The sequence below is a fragment of the Hypanus sabinus genome, chromosome X1, assembly GCF_030144855.1.
Source record: "Hypanus sabinus isolate sHypSab1 chromosome X1, sHypSab1.hap1, whole genome shotgun sequence".
NCBI lineage: Eukaryota > Metazoa > Chordata > Chondrichthyes > Myliobatiformes > Dasyatidae > Hypanus > Hypanus sabinus.
The window spans coordinates 27,705,912-27,727,254 of NC_082738.1; the positions used below are offsets into that span (position 1 = coordinate 27,705,912).

At 44.8% G+C, this 21,343-nt stretch overlaps 1 protein-coding gene across 2 annotated transcripts in view; it reads left to right on the forward strand.

Moving 5' to 3' along the window:
- The first annotated feature begins 14,510 nt into the window (after positions 1-14,510).
- The window catches only part of LOC132384728 (activin receptor type-1B-like), a 69,560-nt gene continuing 62,727 nt past the window's right edge, over positions 14,511-21,343 (forward strand). For both annotated transcript variants that reach the window (XM_059956140.1, XM_059956141.1), the window contains exon 1: positions 14,511-14,701. In XM_059956140.1, the coding sequence (XP_059812123.1) occupies positions 14,641-14,701 (61 nt within the window). In that variant the 5' untranslated portion in view covers positions 14,511-14,640. The remainder of the gene's footprint in view (positions 14,702-21,343) is intronic.

Consider the following 21,343-nt stretch of genomic DNA (forward strand, 5'->3'; position numbering starts at 1 on the left):
ACTACTTTTAATTGGGGCCTGGAGAGGGGGGAGGGGGGCTTCGGGGTTCTGAGGTTTCTGTCATTCATTCTATGGGGTTTTGTTTCCTGTTTTGTGGATGTCTGCGAAGAGTAAGAATTTCAGGTTGTATTCTGTATATGTTCTCTGATATTAAATTCAACCGTTTGAACCATTTGATCACCATGAATATGAATGTGTGTGTGTGTGCGTGTGTGTGTGTGAACTACCCACCTACGCCAGTCTCATTCACCAGTGCTTGGTCCATATACTTCTCCGCATTCATGATTCAAGTGTTCATCCAGACACTTCTTAAGCATTGCGAGAGTCTCTGCCTCGATCACCCCATCAGGCAGTGTGTTCCAGATTCCAACACCTGTCTGGGTGAAAAAATTCTTCCTCAGGTGCCCTCTAAACCTTTCACCCCTTACTCTAAACCTGTGCCATCCATTTTTGATATACCTGCTTTGGGTCTCTTAATAGCTACTCAGTCTATGCCTTTTTGGACGCCTCTCTCAGACCCCACCCCCCAGCCTCCTCTGCTTCAAGGAGAGCATACCCAGCCTCTTCAGTCTCTCCTCATAACTGAAGCACTCTATCTCAATCCCAGACAACAGCCTGGTATCCTCCTCTGCACCATCCCCAGTTGCATCCTCCCTATGGTGTGGTCACTAGAACTGCACACTAAACTCCAGTTGTGACCTAACCAACGTATTAGAAAGTGGGGGAGTCTAGAATCAGAAGGCAGTGCCTCAGAATACAAGGACATCCCCTTAAAACAGAAGTAGGGAGGAGTTTTGTTAGTCAGAGGGCGGTGAATTTGTGGAATTCATTGCACCTGACGGTTGTCGAGGCTGAGTCTTTGGGTATATTTAAAGCAGAGATTAATAGGATTTTGATTAGTAAAGGCATCAGAGGTTAAGGGGAGAAGGCAGGAGTAGGGGGTTTGAGAGGGAAAATAAATCAGCCATGATTAAATAACAGAGCAAAACTCAATGGGCAAAATGTCTTACGGTCTTGTATCATAACTTCCCTTCTTTTGTAGTCTTCACCCAGACTAATGAAGGCAAGTATCCTATATCCCTTCTTCACCACCGTATCTACCCATACTGCCACCTCCCGGAATCTTTGGCCTTGTGCTCCAAAGTCCTTCTGTTCATTAGCACTCCCTAGGCCCAAATTATAAAGTGAGCATGCCATACCCTGATTTGGCAACCCAACTCACCTCCTGACCAAAATACTTCACACTTATCAGGATTAAATTCCACTTGCTTTGTTTTTCCGATCTTACCAACTGATCAATACAATCCTGTAGTAGTGCCCACAATGCTGGAGGAACTCAATGAGTCGGGCAGCATCTATGGAGGGAAATGGACAGTCTACGTTTTGGGCCAAGATCTTTCTTCAGGACTGGAGAGAAAGAGGGGAGATAGGCAGCATGAAAAGGTGGGGGAAGAGCTGGCGGGTGAAGAATGGACCCAGATGATGGGAGTTTAAGGCAGATGGGGGAGAGGGAGAGTAGGAATGATGTACAAAGCTGAGAGGTGATAGGCAGAAGTGAAGAAGGGTCTGGACCTGAAACGTTGACTGTCCATTTCCTACTTCCAGATGCTGAGTTCCTCCAGCATTCTGTATATTGCTCAAGATTCCCAGGATCTTCCACTTCCTGAGTTTTCACTATCAGTTTTTAGGTCGTCTGCAGATACGTGTCTGTAGTTTTATGTGCACATGTGTGTGTGAGCGAGCATATTGGATTATCTCACTGATAAAGCTGATGTCAGGAAACTGTAGTAATTCTCCACAAATTTGTTGACTTCCTCATTCTCACCATCGGATCAGTTGACAGTAGCTCCACCTCTACACTACTATGTGTACATTGCAGAGATTGGAGCATTAAAGTCGGGCTGACACTCCAGTGCAGAACAGAAGGTCTACTGTACAATGGTGGGTGCTGTTGCTTGAGTGAGAAGTTAAACACACTGCTTTCTCAGGGGAAAGATGTATGTGATCCTGTAGATTATTTCAAAGAAGCACAGATTTCTCACCACTATCTGGATCAATACCTCATCCTCAACCACACCACTAAAAACAGAATATTTGGCCATCAGTGCACAGAGTGTCATAGAGCATGGAAACAGGGCCAAGGTGTGCACCTAAGCTACTCCCATTTGCCCACATTTGGCTCATAATCCCTCTAAACATTTCCCATCCATATAATTTTCCAATTTTCCATTGCGCTATAGAATTGTCAATGTTTTAGATGACATGCAAATCTATGCAAACTTTTAAGTAAGTAGAGGTGCTGCAATGCTTTCTTCGTGATTGCATGTACATGCTGGTCCCAGGACAGATCCTCTGAAATGATAACATCAAGGAATTTAAAGTTGCTGTCCCTCTCCACCTCTGACCCGCCTAGTGAGGACTGGCTCATGGACCTCCAGTTCCTCCTCTGGAAATCAATAATCAGCTCCTTGGTCTTGCTGACATTGAGTAAGAGGTTTTAAGCCAAACCTTTCAGAAGCTAGTAAAGGGAATAGCATGAGATAAAATGCAGAATTGGAGAGAAAGAAATCTTCAAAAGTGGTGCATCGAGTCAGGTGTCCTGGGAAGAGGTTCAACTGTTAGCTTGAAGTGAACGTAGCTTCAGAAGCCCTGGAACCTGGCTTAATGAGGAGGGCAGAGAAATACTGGAAGCGCCAAGCAGACCTAAAAATGAGGTCCTAGGTTGGTGAAGCTGCAACATAGGATTATGTGCATATTAAACAACCGAACAAGCATGCAACAGATGTAGTTCAATGATCTCACAGCCAACAGATTGGATCCAACCTCTGCTATCCCACCACATCCGGTCATGAATGGAGTTGGATAATTAAACAGCTAGCAGGAGGAGGAGCTCCAGGAACCTCCCTGATCTCAGTGACAGTGGGGCCCAAAGTGTGAGTGCTGAAGGTGGAGCTGAAGGATTCACACCATGTTTATTCAGAAGTGCGGAGCCGACGGGCAATCTCAGCTCCCTTCTGAGATCCCCACAAGCACAGAAACCAGTCTCTAGTCAGTTCGATTCACTCTATGTGATATCAAGAATCAGCTGAAAGGATTAGATGTAGTAAAGGCTATGGGACCAGACAGCATCCCAACTCTCGGACTATAACCTATGTTCTGGAACTAGCTGTGTCTCTGACCCAGCTGGCCCAGGACAATTACCGTGCTGGAATCTCCCCCAGACAATGTGGAAATTTGCCAAGGCATGTCCCATCAAAAAAAAAGTATGGCAATTCTGAGAAATTCCCGTTCAATCAGTCTACTCTCAGAGGTCAGAGGTTGTCAGAGGTCAATCAATCCAGCCTCAGGAAAACACCTCAGGGCAGTGTCCTGGATCCAAACATCTTCATCAGTGACCTTCCTTCCATCAGAAGTGTGGATGGTCACTGATGTTTGCACAGTGTTCAGTTCCATTCACAGCCCCTCAGCGAGTGAAGCAGACCATGTTCTGAGTCTCCAACATCAATGTTGAAAAGCATCAACATATATTTTCATCAACATGAAAAACATACATAAATTATCAGAGTTGGGATGTTATCGTACAACTTTACAAAACACTTGGAGTACCGTGTATGGTTTTGTGGAGAGATGTGGTTGCTCAGGAGATTTGCCAGGATATTGCCTGGATTGGAAGACTTTATTTATGGGGACAGATTGGATATATAGAGTAGATAGTCAGAATTTTTTTTCCATGGTCAGGGAATAAATAATGTGGGGATAAGGTGAGAGGAAGGAGTTTTAAAAAGGATCTAAAAAGGGGTAAAGTTTTTTTTACAAAGAGAATAATTGATAATTACAACACACTGCCAGGGGAGATGATTGAATCAGATACAATCATTATGTTTAACAGGCATCTAGACAGACATGAATAGGCAAGACATAGAGAATATGGTCTAATGCAGTCAGACGGAATTAACGTGGGGCAAAAAGGCCAACATAGAAGTGTTGGGCCAAAGGGCCTCTTTCTATGCTGTATGACTCAATGACTGTGACTGCAAAAGGAGGTCAGAGGGTGGGGATCCTGTGGTGAGTGACTCCCCTTCTGGCACCTCAAGACTTCCCACCGTCTACAGGGCACAAGTCAGGACTGTGACAGAACACTCTCCACTGGCCTGGGTGAGTGCAGCTCCAATGACCCTCAAGCATCATCCAGGATAAAGTAGTTTACTCGATTGACACCCCATTACCCCCCTCCTCTAAACATTCCCTCTCTCCATGACCAATGCATAGAGGCTGCAGTATAAGCTGTCTACTAAATGCACTGCCGTTACTCACCCAGGCTGCCCCCAAAACCTATCACCATGAAGGACAGGGGTAGCAGAAAGATGGGAAGACCACCACTTTTACACACTACCCCAGATTGAAAAAATACCCTTCATTGTCACTAGGTCTAAATCCTGGAAATAAAGGCAAAATCTCAGCAGTATTTAGGGATGGCCAATAAGCACTGGCCTCATCTTCTCAGAAAATGAATTGAAAGGATTCAAGCTGGTCCAACAGCAGGGAACCGTTAGTTGGCTTCAGTTCCCATTGACTGAGAAGTGTTTATTCATTCATAGGACACAGATTTATCAAAGCCAGCATATAGACTATGAATGGAGTCGTTGGCTTAGCCACTTTGGAGTGCGGCTGGGAGTCATCCGCAAAACCACTCACATTTCCCTTCTCTGTCTGTATCGGAGCAGGCCATTTCTTTTGACTTTGGAATTGGGATTAGATTATTACTGTCATCATGTACCGAGAGACATTGAAAAGCTTGTCTCGCGATACGGTCCTTACAGATCAGTTCATCACAACAGTGCATTGAGGTAGAACAAAGGGAAACAATAACAGAGTGTAACTACAGAGAAAGTACAGTGCAGGTGGACAATAAGATACAAGATCATAATGAGCTAGGTTGTGTGGTCAAGAGTCTGTTTTATTGTACTAGGAAACCATTCAATAGTCTTATAACAGCAGGACTGAAGTTCTCTCCATATTCTGACCTGCTCAGATTATCCCAACCGTGCTAGGAGCAACATGGACTGAAGCTGGTAACTGCCCCCAGTAGCCTATTTGGTCTCATCCTATCACAGATATTCCCTTTGTCCCTCCTCCACCTTCTCTGCTATTGCACACTAACTTACCTACTTTTGCTTCTTATGATTTGACAAAAGGTACCAGACCCGAACCATTAACTACTTCTCGCTCCGCAGCCACTGCCTCACCCACTGAGTGTTTCCAGCACTTTCTATTTGCAATTGCAGTGATAGGTCTGGAGTCACATAGACAGCAGACCAAGTCAGGTCAGGGTGGCAGACGTTCTTTACTGTGAGCCATCAATGGTTTTAATGACATTCTGGTAGTTCAATGCTCACCATTACTGACATGATCTTTTTATTCCAGGGCTTCCGAATTAAACTGAATACAAGTCCAGATGAAGGGTCTCAACCTGAAATATCAGCGGTTCATTTCCTTCCACAGATGCTGGCTGAACTCCTGAGTTCCTTCAGCAGTTTGATGTTTTGCTCATAATTCTCAGATCAATGGCCCAGGCCTCTGGGATGCTCATTCTGTATATTCAGGCTGCATTTCTGTCTCATTTACAGGCCTGTCATCCTATCAGAAATTGTTTATAACAAATGTGCAAAGAAGATCCAGCAGAGTATTTCAGAAAGGAATTGGATAAAAGCTTGGAAGGGAAGTGACTCTATTGTACATTGCACATTCTACATTGGTTTATTTTAGTCTGGTGTACCAAGATGGTGTGAAAAGCTTGTCTTGCAGACTGTTTATGCAGATCAGCATAGTTAAACCAAAGGCAGGGCCAGTTAGGCTTCTGTTTCTAAAAACAAGTTGCCTCAATGTTATAGAGTCATCAAGTCATATAACTCTACAGCACAGAAATAGGCCCTTCAGCCCATCTACTCCCTGCTAAACTGTTATTCTGCCTAGCCCCATCAACCTGCAACTGAACCATAGACCTCCCATCAACGTAATTATCCAAACTTGTCTTAAATGTTGAAATCAAACCCGCATCCACCACTTACACTGGTGGTTCGTTCCACCATCTGAGTGAAGAAGTTCTCCCTCATGTTCCCCTTAAGGGTTTCACCTTTCACCCTTAACCTAAGACCTCTAGTTCTAGTCACACCCAACCTCAGTGGAAAAACCTTGCTGTCATTTACCTTATTTATAACCCTTGTAATTTTGTATACCTCTATCAAATCTCTCCTCATTCTCCTGTGCTCCGGGGAATAAAGTCCTAGCTTATTCAACCTTCACACAAAATGCTGGGGGAACTCAGAAGGTCAGGGAGCATCTATGGAAAAGAGTACAGTCGACGTTTCAGTCCGAGACCTTTCTTCAAGACTGAGAAGGAGAGGAGGAGATGACTGAGTCAAAAAATGGGGAGAGGAAAAAGAGGAAAACTGGAAGGTGATGGGTGAAGCCAGGTAGGTGGAAAAAGTCAAGGGCTGGAGAGGAAGGAATCTGATAGGAGAGGAGAGTGGACAACAGGAGAAAGGGAAGGAGGAGGGGACCCAGGAGAAAGTAATAGGCAGGTGAGAAGAAGTAAAAGGTCAGAGTGGGAAATAAAGAAAGGGTGGGGGAATATTCTGTTCACCAGAAAGAGAAATTGATATTCATACCATCAGGATGAAGGGTACCCAGATGGAATATAAGGTGTTCCTCCTCCATCCTGAGGCTGTCCTCATCTTGGCAGAAAAGGAGGCCACAGATCAACACATTGGAAGGGGAATGGGAATCAAAATTAAAATGTTTGGCCACTGGTAAGTCCCAATTGTGGCTGATGGTGCTCGATGAAGCAGTCCCCTAACTTATGACAGGTCTTACACCAATGTAAAGGAGGCAGCATCAGGAGCACCGGGCACAATGGATAGACCCAGCAGATTCACAGGTGAAGTGTTGCCTCACCTGGAAGGATTGCCTGGGGCCCTGAATGGCTTAATATTTCCCTACAATTCAGCTCCTCAAGTCCCGGCAACATCCTTGTAAAATTTCTCTGCACTCTTTCAATCTTATGATCTTTCCTGTAGGTAGATGACCAGAACTGGACACAAGACCCCCTCACCAACATTACCCCCACAAATTTAGGCCTCACCAACAACTTATACAACTTCAACATAACATCCCAACTCCGGAACTTAATACCTTGATTTATAAAGGCCAAAGTGCCCAAAGCCTTCTTTATGACCCTGTCTACCTGTGATACCACTTTCAAGGAGATATGGACCTGTATTCCCAGTTCTCTCTGCTCTGCTGCACTCCTCAGCACTCTACTGTTCACTGTGTAAGTCCTACACTGGTTTATCCTCCCAAAGTGCAATACCTCACACCTTGATCCTTGATTTCCTCATTGGGAGACTTCAGTGTGTGTGGATCAGAAATAACACCTCCTTCTCACTGACAATCAACACTTGCACACCTCAAGGATGTGTGCTTAGCCACTGCTCTACTCTCTCCACATCCACAACTGTGTGGGCAGGCACTGCTCAAATACCGTCTATAAATTTGCTGATGACACAACTATTGTTGGCAGAATCTCAGATGGTGTCGAGGAGGCGTACAGGAGTGAGATAGATCAGTTGGTTGAGTGGTGTTGCAACACCAATCTCGCACTCAATGTGAGCAAGACCAAGGAATTGATTATGGACCTCAGGAAGGGGAAGTCGAGGGAACACACAACCGTCCTCACCGAGGGACTGGCAGTGGAAAGGGTGAGCAATTTCAAGTTCCTGGGTGTCAACATCTCTGAAGATTTATCTTGGGCTCAACATATTGATGCAATTTCAAAGAAGGCCTGGCAGCAGCTATACTGTTTTAAGAGTTTGAGGAGACTTGGTATGACAACAAGGCTCTAGAAAATTTCTTTAGATGTACCATGGAGACATTCTAACTGGTTGCATTACCGTCTGGTATGGGCGGAGGGGGTCACTGCACAGGATTGGAAAAAGCTGCAGAGAGCTGTAAACTCAGCCAGCTCCATCACGAGCACCAGCCTCCCCAGCACCAAGGACACCTTCAAAAGGCAGCATCCTTCATTAAGGACCCCTATGACCCCATCTTCTCATTGCTACCATCAAGAAAGAGGTACAGGAGCCTGAAGACACACACTCAACATTTTAGAAACAGCTTCTTCCACTCCACCATCAGAATTCTGAATGGACAATGAACCTTTGAACATTACCCTCATTTTTTCTCTTTTCTTTTTTGCTTACTTTTTGTACTATTTATTTAATTATATATTAATTAAATTTAATATATATATCTTATTGTAATTTATAGTTTTAGAATTATTGTGTATTGCATTGTACTGCTATCACAAAAACAACAAATTTAATGGCATGTGCCAGTGACATTAAACCTGACTCTGATTCTGATTCTGGTTCACACTTGTCTGCATTAAATTCCGTCTATCATCTTGCAGCCCATTTTTCCAGCAGGTCCAGATCCCTTTGCAAGCCTTCCTCACTGCCCACTACACCTCCAATTTTGGTGTCATCAGCAAATTTGCTGATCCAGTCAACCACATTATTATCCAGATCATTGATATAGATGACAAACAATAAAGGAACCCAGCACTGATCCCTAGGGCATTCCACTAGTCACAGGCCTCCAGTCAGAGAAGCAAGCGTCTTCTACAACACTCTGCACACTGCTGTGAAGCTAATGTCCGGTCCTACTCGCGGTCTCATACTGAATGCCAAGCAATAGATCCTTCTTGACCATCTTCCTGACCACAGTTATTGCAAGGCGCTGTGCACTGTGGTAGTTCCATGGCTTTCTTCTGCTCATTCCCACACTGCAAAGTGACCAGAGGCAAACAGATAGTCCTGGCTCAGGTTGAGCTGGAGGCAGAGTGGGGTGGCACCAATTGAGAGGGTGATCCATACTTTGAGGTTAGGGTTGGAGCGTAAAGGGTTTAGACCTGTTGGTGAGGTGAGATCGATAGAATCACATTTACAATCTGGTGAGTGAGCGGAGTTGTGTGGCGATGGTAGTGTGAGGGACTCAAGAGGGACTGCTACAAGTGTTGAGCAACTTGCAGCCTGTGATCTACTCCCAGCACTGGCCTCAATAGATTGGAGGTGGGGAAGACACGAGACAGGTCTCGCAGTAATGGTGGCCTGCTTCTGCACTTGTGTCTTGTGCTACCGGTGTTCTGTGCACACTCCACCGTTTGTGTAGGGCACCACTCCGCAAGCATTCCAGAGCAAAATTACAAATTCTGGAGTAGACTCAGCAAGTGTCCTAGAGCACACAGAAACAGATTGGCTTTCCCAGGCCAGTGTCTCTTTCAGCACTTCTCTGAAGATAAACTGAAAGCAAGTCAATTCAAGATCCATGGTGACCACAGGAATGGAACACAACCTATGAATTTGGACATCTGTATCTCAATAAGTTATCAGTCACACATCAAATATGAGTGAGCGGAAGAGGTCAAGGACTTGCCTTTAGGATGGGAACATCATTGGAAAAGCGCCAAGCTGCCATGTACAGCCTATCTTTAGCTGTCATGAGAAGGTGCTGGTGGGCACTCTAAAAGACCACATTGGCACAGATTGACGCTGGATCAGCCATTACAGAGGAAGGTTAAGAGCCATTAGTTTGGGAAATCATAAGCACAAGAGGTTCTGCAGATGCTGGAAATCCAGAGCAACACACACAAAATGCTAAACGAACTCAGCAGGTCTGGCAGCACCTATGAAGAGGAATAAATAGTCAATGTTTCGGGCCAAGACTCTTCATCAGAACTGAAAAGAAGTAGGTTAAGAGGGTTGGGGAGGTGAAGGAGTACAAACTGGCAAGTGATAGGTGAAGCCAGGTGAGGGGGAAGGTGGGTAGGTGGGGGGGGGGGGGTAAAGTGAGAAGCTGGGAGGTGATAGGTGGAAGGAGGAAAGGACTGGAGAAGAAGGACTCTGACAGGAGAGTGAACAATCAGAGAAAGGGAGTGAGGAGGAGCACCAGAGGGAGGTGGATGGGCTGCTGAGAAGAAGAGGAGGGGTAAAAGGGGAGCCAGAATATCATTAGTGTGGGGACTGGAGTCAAATGTATGCCAGAATGGGTACCCTTCCTTACCTGAAAGATCATGAGTGATCCAGCAGGGATTTTACAATCTGGCATTAAAAACAGGGGATTGTTGACCAGGTTAAATCAAACAAAGACTTGAATTTCTGTAACACCTTACATGGTCTTAACTGGTCCCAAATCCAATCACAATCAACTAAGCTGTAATTACTATTTTCTTCCCAATTATCAACATCGGCAGTATTTTGCTAAAATCAATTACGTTAGTCAAACAAAGCAAATGATATTTCACTCTAGAATCTTGTACATCAGCAGAAAGGGGATTATTTAGCGGATAGCAATCATAATGCAGCAAATTTCAAAGGAGTTATGAAAAGGGATGAGGATGGTCTGGAAATTAAGATCCTGAATTGGGGGAAGGTATTTTCCAATAACATACAGTAAGGAAGGACCAGGCAAATGTAGGTTGGAAGTAGCTGCTTCCAGGTAGAACAACATCCAACAAGTGGCAGTCTTTTAAAAGTGAAGTAGAGAGAGTTCAGGGCCTCCATGTTGCCATGTGAGAGGGTGAAAGGCGAGGTTACAGGGAATAACTAGAGCAACTGAGGATTTGGTGAAGAAAAAAGAGGAACCAAATGGGAGGTATAAACCGGCTGAAAATGAGAAAAATCTTTGAGGAGTACAGAGAGTATACGGACATGTGGGAGTTGTTTAAAAGCATCTAATCAGAGTTAAAGATCTGTGAGGGAGTAAGGACAAGGATGGTAATGTAAGGGATCTTTGGATGACCCTAGGGTCCTTAATGAAGTCAGCATATGTAAGGTTCAGGAAGCTCAAATCAGACTGGATCCTTGTGGAATATAAAGACAGCAATAAAGTGCTAAGCAAGTGATTAGGAAGGTCAAAAGGGGCCATGAAATAATTTGGTGAGTAGGATCAAGGATAAGTATAAGGTATTTTATACTTAATTCAGATAAAGAGGATAACTTAGGAAAAGCTGGGTCCACTCAGGGATAAAGGAAGGAATTTGTGCTTGGATTCAGAGAAAGTGGCTAAAGTACTATGTGAGTACTTTGTGTCAACATTCACTGAAGAGAAGGATTTGGAGGATAGTGAAGGCAGAAAAGGGAATGCTAATATACTGGGACTATTTGAGATTAAAGAGGTAGTGCTGAGTCTTCTGAAAAGCATTAAGGTTGGTAAGTCCTCAAGGCCTGATGGCATATATCCCAGAATATAGAATTCTGAGAAGCATAGATAATATAGACAGCCCTACCTTCCTTTACTCCCAGGGTAGAAATGGCAAGTACAAGAGGGCATGCATTTCAGGTGAAAGGGGAAGTATAAAGGAGATGTGTGGGGTAAGGTTTTTGTTCTTAAGCATGCAAAGTGGTGGGGGCCTGGAATGGAGTAGTAGTGGAAGCAGGCAGTTTGGTGGAGCTTAAGAGGATTTTAGATGGGAATATGAAGGGAATGGAGAGATATAGATGATACACAGGAAAGGACATCTAGTGTAAATTGGCATCAATATTAACACAACATCATGGGCTGATGTAATTCACTGTTCAATGTTCTATGCTCTAAGTATAGGGGAGAATTTATAAAAGAAATTAAGAGAGTAAAGAAATTTCCCTTGAAGATGAGATTAAAAAGAACCCCAAGGCAATATGAAGTAAGAAGGTAACCAAGGAAGAGTAGGTTCCATTAGGGATCTAAGGAGCAGACAGTGCATGGAACCGGGGGATGTGTCTCATCCATATTCACTAAAAAGTACATGGTAGATAGAGTTCAGGGAGAGGAATGGGGATGCTCTGGAGCGCGTTAGTGTTAAGGATCAGGAGGTGTTAGATATCTTGAACCACATAAAGCAGGATAAAGTCAAGAACCTGATGAGATGTGTCTCAGGGTGATATGAGAGGCTGGAAGGAGATTAATGGGTCCCTTATGGAAACTTTTGCATCTTTATTGGCATAGGTGAGATGCCAAGTGATGGGAGGACGCCAAACTTTGTTCTTTTACCTAAGAAGGGCAGTAGGGATGTTGGTTAATTACAAGTCGGTGAGCCTTGCATCAGTGATAGGGAAAGTATTGGAAAAGAAATTCCAATGGACAGGATTGATGTCAATTTTAAAAGACAGAATTGATTTGAGACAGTCAGCATGGTGTTGTTAGTGGGAAATCACTAATAAGAGACATAGATTGAGTGGATAGCCAAAGACTTTTTCTCCAGGGCAGAAGTGGCTAATACGATGGGGCATAATTTTAAAGCGATTGAAGGAAAGTCTAGTGGGAATGTCAGAGGTAGTTTTTTTACTCAGAGAGTGGTGATTGTGTGGAATGCCCTGCCAGAGGTGGTGGTAGAGGCAGATATAATAGGGGCATTTAAGAGACTCTTAGATAGGCACAAAAATGGAGGGTTGTGCACAAGGGAGGGTTACATTGGTTACATTGGTCAAGTTAAAAGGTTGGCATAACATCATGGGCTTAAGGGTCTGTTCTGTGCTGTAGTTCAATCATGTTTCATTGATTTGATTGATTTTTCTGAAAAATTAACTATGAGGCAGAATGGTAGATGTTATCTACATGGACTTTAGTAAGACCCTTGATGAGATCCTGCACAATAGGCTTATCCAAAACATTAGAGCCCTTGAATTGGTAGATTGGATCCAAAGTAATAGGAGGAAGAGGGTGGTGGTGGATTGTTGGAAGTCTGTGACTGGAGATGCATCCCAAGCATTGGTGCTGGGGCCACTGCTGTTTGTGATAAGCATTAACAACTTGTTTGTGACTGGAGAATTGATATGTTTGCTGATGACATGAAAATTGGAGGTGTTATGGAGAGTGAGAAGGATTGTCTAAGATGGAAAATTGAGCAGACTGCTGGCAGATGGCATTTAATCCTGACAAATGTGTCATGTTGCATTTTTAAGGGCAAATAAAGGCTGGATGCATACGGTAAATGATACACCCAAGGGAGCGCTGGAGAAGAGGGACCTTGGGGTACAAATCCATAGACGTCTGAAAATGGCAGCCAGAATGTTGGTGAGGGAGGTGTATGCCTTTATTGGTTATGGCACAGAATTTAAGAGAAGGGATGTTACGAGACACAGCTGGAGTACTGTGTGCAGTTCTGGTCACCACGCTAGTGGAAGGCGGTGATTGTAAAGGAGATTCATGAGGACATTGCCTGGGATGGAGTGTAGCCTTTAGGATGACAGGATGGATTTGTTTTCCTTGGAGTGGAGGAGGCAGAGTGGGAACTTGATAGAGGTATACAAAAATTCTGAGGGGCATTGAAAGGGTGAAGAGTAAGATTTTTTCTCCTGGTGAGGAGTCTGAAAAAAAAGAGGGCATAGGTTTAAGGTGAGAGGTAGGAAGTTTTGAGGGTTTTTTCCTCAAAGCGGGGATGAAATGTGGAACATACTCCCTGACGGGGTGGTAAAGACTCTCACTACATTTAAGAAACACTTGGACCAATACTTGCATTACCCAAGGCAGAGAATACGGACCTAAGTGTGGGTAAATATGGAATTGGTGTTGATAGGTTGGGTGGACGACTTGGTGGGCCGAAGGGCTTGTCTCTTCGCTGGTTAATCTATGACTAACAGACAGCACCCCAAATGTTTGATAATACTTGCGAAAATACAGACACTCCTTTGGTCCTATGCTGTGGATTTCAACTGGGTTTAACCGTCAGCGTGAGTGCAGATTGAACGAATGGCTTTGAGTAAAATGGCGTGCCGCGGATCAGAAAGAAGAGTGGATAATTCGGCAAAGAGTTCAGATCGCCTTAACATACTGTCAGCGCCCCAGGCCCAGAGCACGCCGCTTATCGGCACCGTTTCGCCCACTGCACTCATTCCAAACTTCGCCCGAGTGTGTGAGAGCAAACAGAGCTGCTGGAGGAATTCAGCGGGTCGAGCAGCATCTGTGGAGGCAGGGGCTTGGTCGACATTTCAGGTCGTGACCCTGCACTTGGACTGTCTGAGTTCCTCCTCCAGCAACTTGTTTTTGTTCTCCTCCAGATTTCAGCATCTCTTGTAACTCCACTCATGAAAAGATGAAATTAAAATGAAAAGGGAAACTTGCTGAGAAAAAGCAATATCCTTAGCTTTTGTAAACATAACAATAGTTGTAATATCTAGCTCCTTTCGTCTGCCTATAGACGCTGCCTGAGCCGTCCAGGATTTCCTGTTTTTATCTCAGATTTCGGCAATCTGCACTTTTTATGCTTTCGTATTATTGTTTCCGTAATTGCGCAAAAGCTGCTTGCGAAGAAGCAAGCGTATGAAAGTCGATGCGCACACTGTCGCCCCCGCATCACCTCCCCCAAATTTTTCCCAGTCTCGGAACGTGGCGGCGGTGAAGGGGTTAAAAGAAATGCTCCGCTCTGAAGCCGCCTCCTCTCGCTGGCTATTTGTGAATGCATCGGAGGAGAGGGAGAGGGAGAGGGCGGAGTAATCCCTTTTGTAGATTTCACTCAGTGAGACGGTTCCGTATCTGGTTAATTTCAACCTACCTCTGGTCAATTTCATCCACGCTGCATCTCCCAGGCAATGGAAAGCTGCAGGAATGGCTAAAACGTACCAGTTATGTGTGGTCTTCTTGCTCCTGAACATTAGGACCGGAGCGGGTGAGTACTACCGGAGTTCACCTGCTGTTAGAAGCAGGGCGGTCGGTTTTATTTTATATATATACGTATATGTTTAAGCGACTAAAATGTTTATTTACATCGCTACCCTCGCAACATGGCGCCCGGAGTTGGATACAATGTTGTCACAAGGACTGATCGTTTCACTGGCAATATCTCGTGATCTAAACCTTAATAAGAAACAAAAACAATTTGTAGCCGAGATTTCAATGGATTCATTCCAGCCGGTAACTCGTGCACTAGTTGACGGCTTTCAAGCTCTTATTTACATTTTGAAAAATAATTTTGCTTTCTTTTTGTGTATATATTGCCCTCGCTTTTGGCCTTCAGATCCTTTTCTGACCTATGTATCGATTATTGGTGATATTGGGCATTTAGTTTATTGATCCGACTTTTTACAACCCCCACACCCTCTCTCCGTCCGCTGCCTTTCACATGTTAACAAAAGCGACAGGTACTGGAACCAGTGGCTTTGGCTGGCCTAGTTTAGGTCCCGATCTCAGCGAGCGTCTCATTAAACCCTGCTCGCTCACCATTTCTGCGTAAACCTCTCTACGACACTTTTCCAATGATCATAAAACAGGTTGCTGATTTTAATATAGTTCTGAATTTAACGAGTTAAGGAGGCACCCGATAAACTTGAGTCGGAAGAGAGGGGACGAGGAAATTATTACACCAATCTCTTTACTGGAAGCCTCGCTTCAGTGCATGCGTCCCTCTCTCTCTCTCTCTCTCTCACTTTCTCTCTCTCTCTCTACCCCCCCCCCCCATCCTGAATTTGTAGTGAGTGTCCTGGTCTGACCCCGGACACTTTGTACTTGGATGAGTAAATTTGTAGTGATTTTGAATTTTAAACTCTCCCCTTCCTCCTGTCTATCTCGTCTCCCCATTATAAAGCAAGTGATGTTGGGGCGTGATAATTCCGGAGCTGTGGCTGCCGTTCTTTTGTTTATGAACACGGGCGGCGAGTATCTGGTTTCAGGGTGGGATGGTGTTATGCGGGATCTGATGGTCTCGCTTGTGGCTTCGTTCCGCAGCCAGAAACCCAGAGTTTGTATATCTAAGGATAAAGCGGTTTCGGGCTGGACGTGGAATGAAGAGGTCAGTTGGACTGTCCCAGCTAAAACAGTAACCCAACCGAGACCAGGGTGGGGAGCTGTACGTCACACAGGCCCACTGCGGGGGAAGACGCCTCCGGTTTTTGCCATTGGTTGTAGAGACAGCACCCGTTTAATATTGTCAGGTTGGGGAGGGTGAGTTGGATTGATAAGAGGGGGTGTGTTTTGTTCATGCCTGGGGTTTGCAATTGAACGGCAAGAGGATGAATCCACTCCTCCGATGTTCAGGCATTTAAAGCCAGGCTGGCGTTAACATTGCTAACTTTCCGATCGCTGTCCGATTCTCGGAGGTGAACAGAATCCCATTCTCTTGAGGTGCAGTATCCGTGTAAATCACTGCCTGGGTGGGTCCTGTCCTTCCCGCGATGCCGTTACCTGGACCTCGCTGTGAGTCCAGCCACACACCTTCGTGGTATGGAGGGAAGGCTTGCATCTTGTTGAATCCCAAGTCCGTTACGAAGCTGAAGAAGGCCGGCTGTGAATAGACGGGATCTGAGTACCGGCATTTCTGCACCACATTTTTCTTCCTAAGCACTTCACAGGAAATAAGTCACTGTTTGATGAGCTGCTTGGGACGTGAGCAAATACAGAGGTCAGGAGGTGGAAGTGGAGAAAGAAGCGGTTAGTGTTTCAGGTCGATGATGACAGGATCTTGACCCGAAACATCAACTGGCCATTTTCCTCACAGATGCTGCCCAACCTTCTGAGTTCCTCCAACATCTTTTTTTGTTGCTCCAGGTTCAAACATCTGTAGTCTTTTGTGTCTCCAATCTTTTGGATCAGTGGTCTTTGTGTCATACAACACAGGGAGGCTGTGATACAACTTCACAAAACACTGGCCAGACCACAGCTGGAGTTCTGGTCACCACTCTGTAGGAAGGATGTGACTGCACTGGAGAGGGTGCAGAGGAGATTCACCAGCATGTTGCCCAGAATGAAGGGTTTCAGCTCTGAGGAGAGACTGGGTCTGGTCTCCCTGGAGCAGAAGAGGCCAAGGGGGAACCGATTAGAGGGGTACACATTCAGGAGGGGCATAGATGCACTGGATAGAGAGAGATCCTCCCCATGGCCAATTGTCCAACAACAGAGAGCATTGTTTTTGGGGAAGGAGTAAGGGGTTTAGAGGGGACTTGAGACAGAATTTTTTTTTGCCCCTTGAGGGTGGTTGGAATCTAGAACACACTGGTTCAGGTGGAGGTCAGTGCTTCTGCAAACTTTAAGACAAGCTTAGATGAGTAGAGGGACTTCCCTGGTAACGGATGACCTGACAAATTCTCCCACACACTTTCAAGCCAGCAATAATAATAAAACTTTTCATGCTATTAATGATAATATGAAATCTGTTTTGTGCCTGCAGTACAGTGCAAGAGAAAATAATTCCTTTAAGTTAAAATATAAATAAATAGTGCAAAAGAGGAGTAGTGAGGTAGTGTTCATGGGCCGCTCAGAAATCCGATAGCAGAGAAGAAGCTGTTCCTAAAATATTCAATGTTGGCGCTTCTGTACATCCGTCCTTCCTGATGCTGATAATGAGAAACGGGCATGTCCTGGGCAGTGAGGGTTCTTAAGAATGGAGGCTGCCTTCTGCGGCACCGCCTTTTGAAGACGTCTCGATAATGGGGAGCGTCGCGCCGCCCATGGTGGAGCTGGTTGAGTCTGCGTACCAGGCATGACGCGATATGATAACGGTGACCGTAGAGAATGTACACTTCTGACTCGCGGAGACATGAGCTTGTCAAGAATTCTCAGGAATGGGACCCCTGCGTAACTCAAAATGCCATAGGCTGTGTACAGGAAAATGGGAATAGTACAGGTGGCCTGACTCCGATTTTCATTATTGGGATTGCTGGTGTTCAGAATTACCTTGAGTAAGCCACTGAAGGCTGAGGAAAGGATCCACCAGTTGGAGACTAGGCAGGTGAATGCACAGTCACCAAGGAGCCTGACATGGAGGTAGTGACAGAAATGGTGGACGAGATGAGTGTCTGATGAGTGTGGGTGCAGCTGAGACCTTTATCCTGGAAGAGTGCCAATAGCTGCTGTGCAATTCTTCCTTCTGGAGTTCTTGCTATATCTGTTTGTTCTTCTGAACTTCGTGCTCTGCTTGCTCACCTTTATTTTTTCAGGGGTGCTGCTGCTCTGCTTCCCTGTTCTGTTTTTTTCCCTTCCATCCTATCCTCAAACACTCCCCACACTGCAGACTGTTTCTCTGAAGCCAGTCCCGCCACCATTGGACCCTGTCGAATTTGTCAGTGGAGGAGAATGCAGCCCAGGCCATCGTAGCAATGATGGTGACACCACTTGTCGAATGTTGTCACAATACACTCTCTTTTCCCTCCTCCAGTTTTCTATCCAAAACAAAACTCAGGATGAGATTCCAAAATACTGTGAGCGCCATCTTGAAATACGGTTTCCTTTTGAGGGTTTGAATTGAATTCCATGCAGTGCTGTTCGAAGTAAATTTAGAGTCCTTGAAAATGAGTCTGTAGGCTGTGGAATCAGTTCAGTGTTGAGGTGAATGAAGTTATCCATCCCGGTTAGGGAGCCTGATGGTTGAAAGGTAATAACTGTTCCTGAACCTGGCAGCGAGAAGAGAGTTACAGTAAATAAATAAATAGTGCAAAGGAGGAATAGTGAGGTAGTGTTCATGGGTTCATTGTCTGTTCAGAAATCTGATGGCAGAGGGGAAGAAGCTGATTCTAAAATATTGAGTGTAGGTCTCCAGGCTCTTATACCTCTTTCCTGATGCTGGTGGTGAGAGGAGGGCATGTCCTAGGAGGTGAGGGTCCTTGATGATGGATGCTGCTTTCTTGTGGCAGCACTCCATGTAGATGTTCTCTGTGGAGGAAAGGGCTTTTCCTGTGATAATCTGGCTGTATCCACCACTTTTCCTGTTCTTGGGCAAAGAGTCTATCCTACATTAATCACTGTTTATTTTAAACTATTAATATCCTCCTCTTCCCCTCTGACTATTATTACTCTTGAATTCATCCTCTCAATGTTCTACTATTGTTGCCACTCCTTGCAGCAGCCGGTCCTCCCTAGTGTAATCTCTCTTGATGCTATTCTGAGAGACAGCACAAGGTTGGAAGGATGCGACCTGCTAATGTTCTGTCAGATGTTCTTGAGCAGCTTAAACAGACGCAGCGTAAACGCTTGATCTGCGTACCATTATCCTTTCTTGAAATCCTAGTGTCAGCCGAGTGACAAGATTGCTTGTTGCAAGTGTCAAGATAACCAAGCCCTGCAATTAATTACACCAGGAGATTCTCTCTGCATACTTTGTTCATCTAAAATTTCCCTCCACTTTTGCTCATTTTCTTTTAAACTGGTTGGCATCTCCTCAAAAGAGGGGACCTGGCAAGCAAGCCAGTGAAATTATTTGCTGGCACGTAACAATGTTGCTTTAGAAATCAACAAAGGTTGCATGTTCTTTATTAATTAGTACCTTCCCTGTTAAGGCATTTATTTTTTTTCCTCTCTGGTTGTACAGAGTTAGGAAAAAATTAATGCACCCTGGCTGTTCATCAGTAATACATAGCTATACCTGACCCATTGACCTGATCCCTGATCCATTGACCTGTAGCAAGTTCTTGCACTTCGTCCTGAAATTGATTTGGAAATGCTATTGGTCACCAAAGTAAACCAGATTGAGGTTTCCAAACGCCTGATGCTTGAAAGCAAAAGAGTTTTGTTTGCTATTGAGGTCCAAGGGAATCAGAATCAGGTTTATTATCACCGCTGTAATATATTGTATGTCATAAAATTAGAGCAATACATAAAATATACTATAAATTACAATATGAAATAAGTGTTGCAAAATATTGAAGTAGTGTTTGCAGGTTCATTAACCATTTAGAAATCTGATGATGGTAGTGAAGAAACTATCCTTTATTGTGTCTCATTACTACCTCCCTGATGGTAGTAATGAGAAGAGGGCGCGTTTTGGGTGATGGGGGTTTTTAATGATGGATGCCACCTTTTTGAGGCATCACCTTTTGAACATGTCCTCAATGCTGGGGAAGCTCGTGCCCATGATGGAGCCAGCTGAGTTTAATCTTTTCTGAAGCTGGAGCCAGTGAATCAGTGGAGGAGAATGCAGATCACGCTACGATTCCTTTTCTTCAATTTTCTGTTCATTCCCTTTTGAGATCTGAATCTGGAGAAGAGACTAATTGCCCAAGGTGATTGAGACTGGAAGGGGGAGGGGTGTGGGCCTCATTTATCCTGCAACTTTTCAAAATCTTCCAAAGGAATCCATAGTCAATGTTGCAGTGGGTGAAACACAGCCAATATGCACACCACAAACAGATCATAACACGAGGAACACCAGTCTTGACGAAGGGTCTCGGCCCGAAACGTCGACAACACTTCTTCCTATAGATGCTGCCTGGCCTGCTGTGTTCCACCAGCATTTTGTGTGTGTTGCACAAACAGATAATGTGCTTCAGTAACATTGGCTGAGTGTTAAAATATTGGCCAGAATACTTCCCAGTTGTCTTTTGGAATGGTGTCATTGTGTTTTTATATATGCCCGAGAGGGTAGACAGCCCCAATCAGAAACAAAGGGGATTCTGCAGATGTTGGAAATCCTGACCAATGCTAGAGGCAGTTAGCAGGTCAGGCAGCATCTATAAGGGGTGAGGAGTTGCCGTTTTGAGAAAGGAAGGAAGCAGGATGAAACCAGAATAAGAAGGTGCGGTGGAGGGGGAGAAGTACAAGATGGCAGGTGATGGGTGAGACCAGAAGAGGGGGACGGTAGGTGGGTTGGGGGAGGGGATGAAGTGAGAAGCTGGGAGATGATGGGTGGAAAAGGGAAAGTGTTGAAGAAGGAATCTGATAGGAGAGGACAGTGAACCATTGGAGAAGGGGGAGGAGGGGCACCAGAGGGAGTTGATAAGCGGGTGAGGTGAGATGTAATGTCTCCTCTGGAAAACAGGAGTTCTGATGTAACTAATTACACCATGAACTCCCCCTTGTCTCTCATGAGCATTTAACTTGAAGACTACCTGGGTCAGCAACTGAGCAAATAAATTGGACCATATTGGGTGGGACAAGAGAGCCGTTAGAAGAGAATGAGGGGGTGGGTGAGTGTGTAATGGGTGTAGTGTGAAGGGTTAATGCTTAAACAAACTCCCAGGTTGAGCAGTATTTATGAATCCAGTTGGACATCGGATTTCCAAAAGTTCTGATTTAGCCTGGATAACAATGCTACTGTTCAGATTAAAGTCCTCCTGTGCATTGGATATAAAATCGGTGAAGGACATTGGAGTCACTTGCCCACAAACAAGAAGCTTTCTAGCTGCTGTTGAGCGATTGAAATGCTGATGATAAGATGGGTTAGCAATCTGATACTAGAATTCCATGCAGCATGCGATGTCTTGTGGTTGGACCAGTGCTCGCAAAGTAATGGAACCACCTCGGTTATTTGTTTAATTACATCCAAAATGAAGATTTCTGAAATGTGATAACTCTGTCATATGATTCCTTTAACCTCCAGCCACTC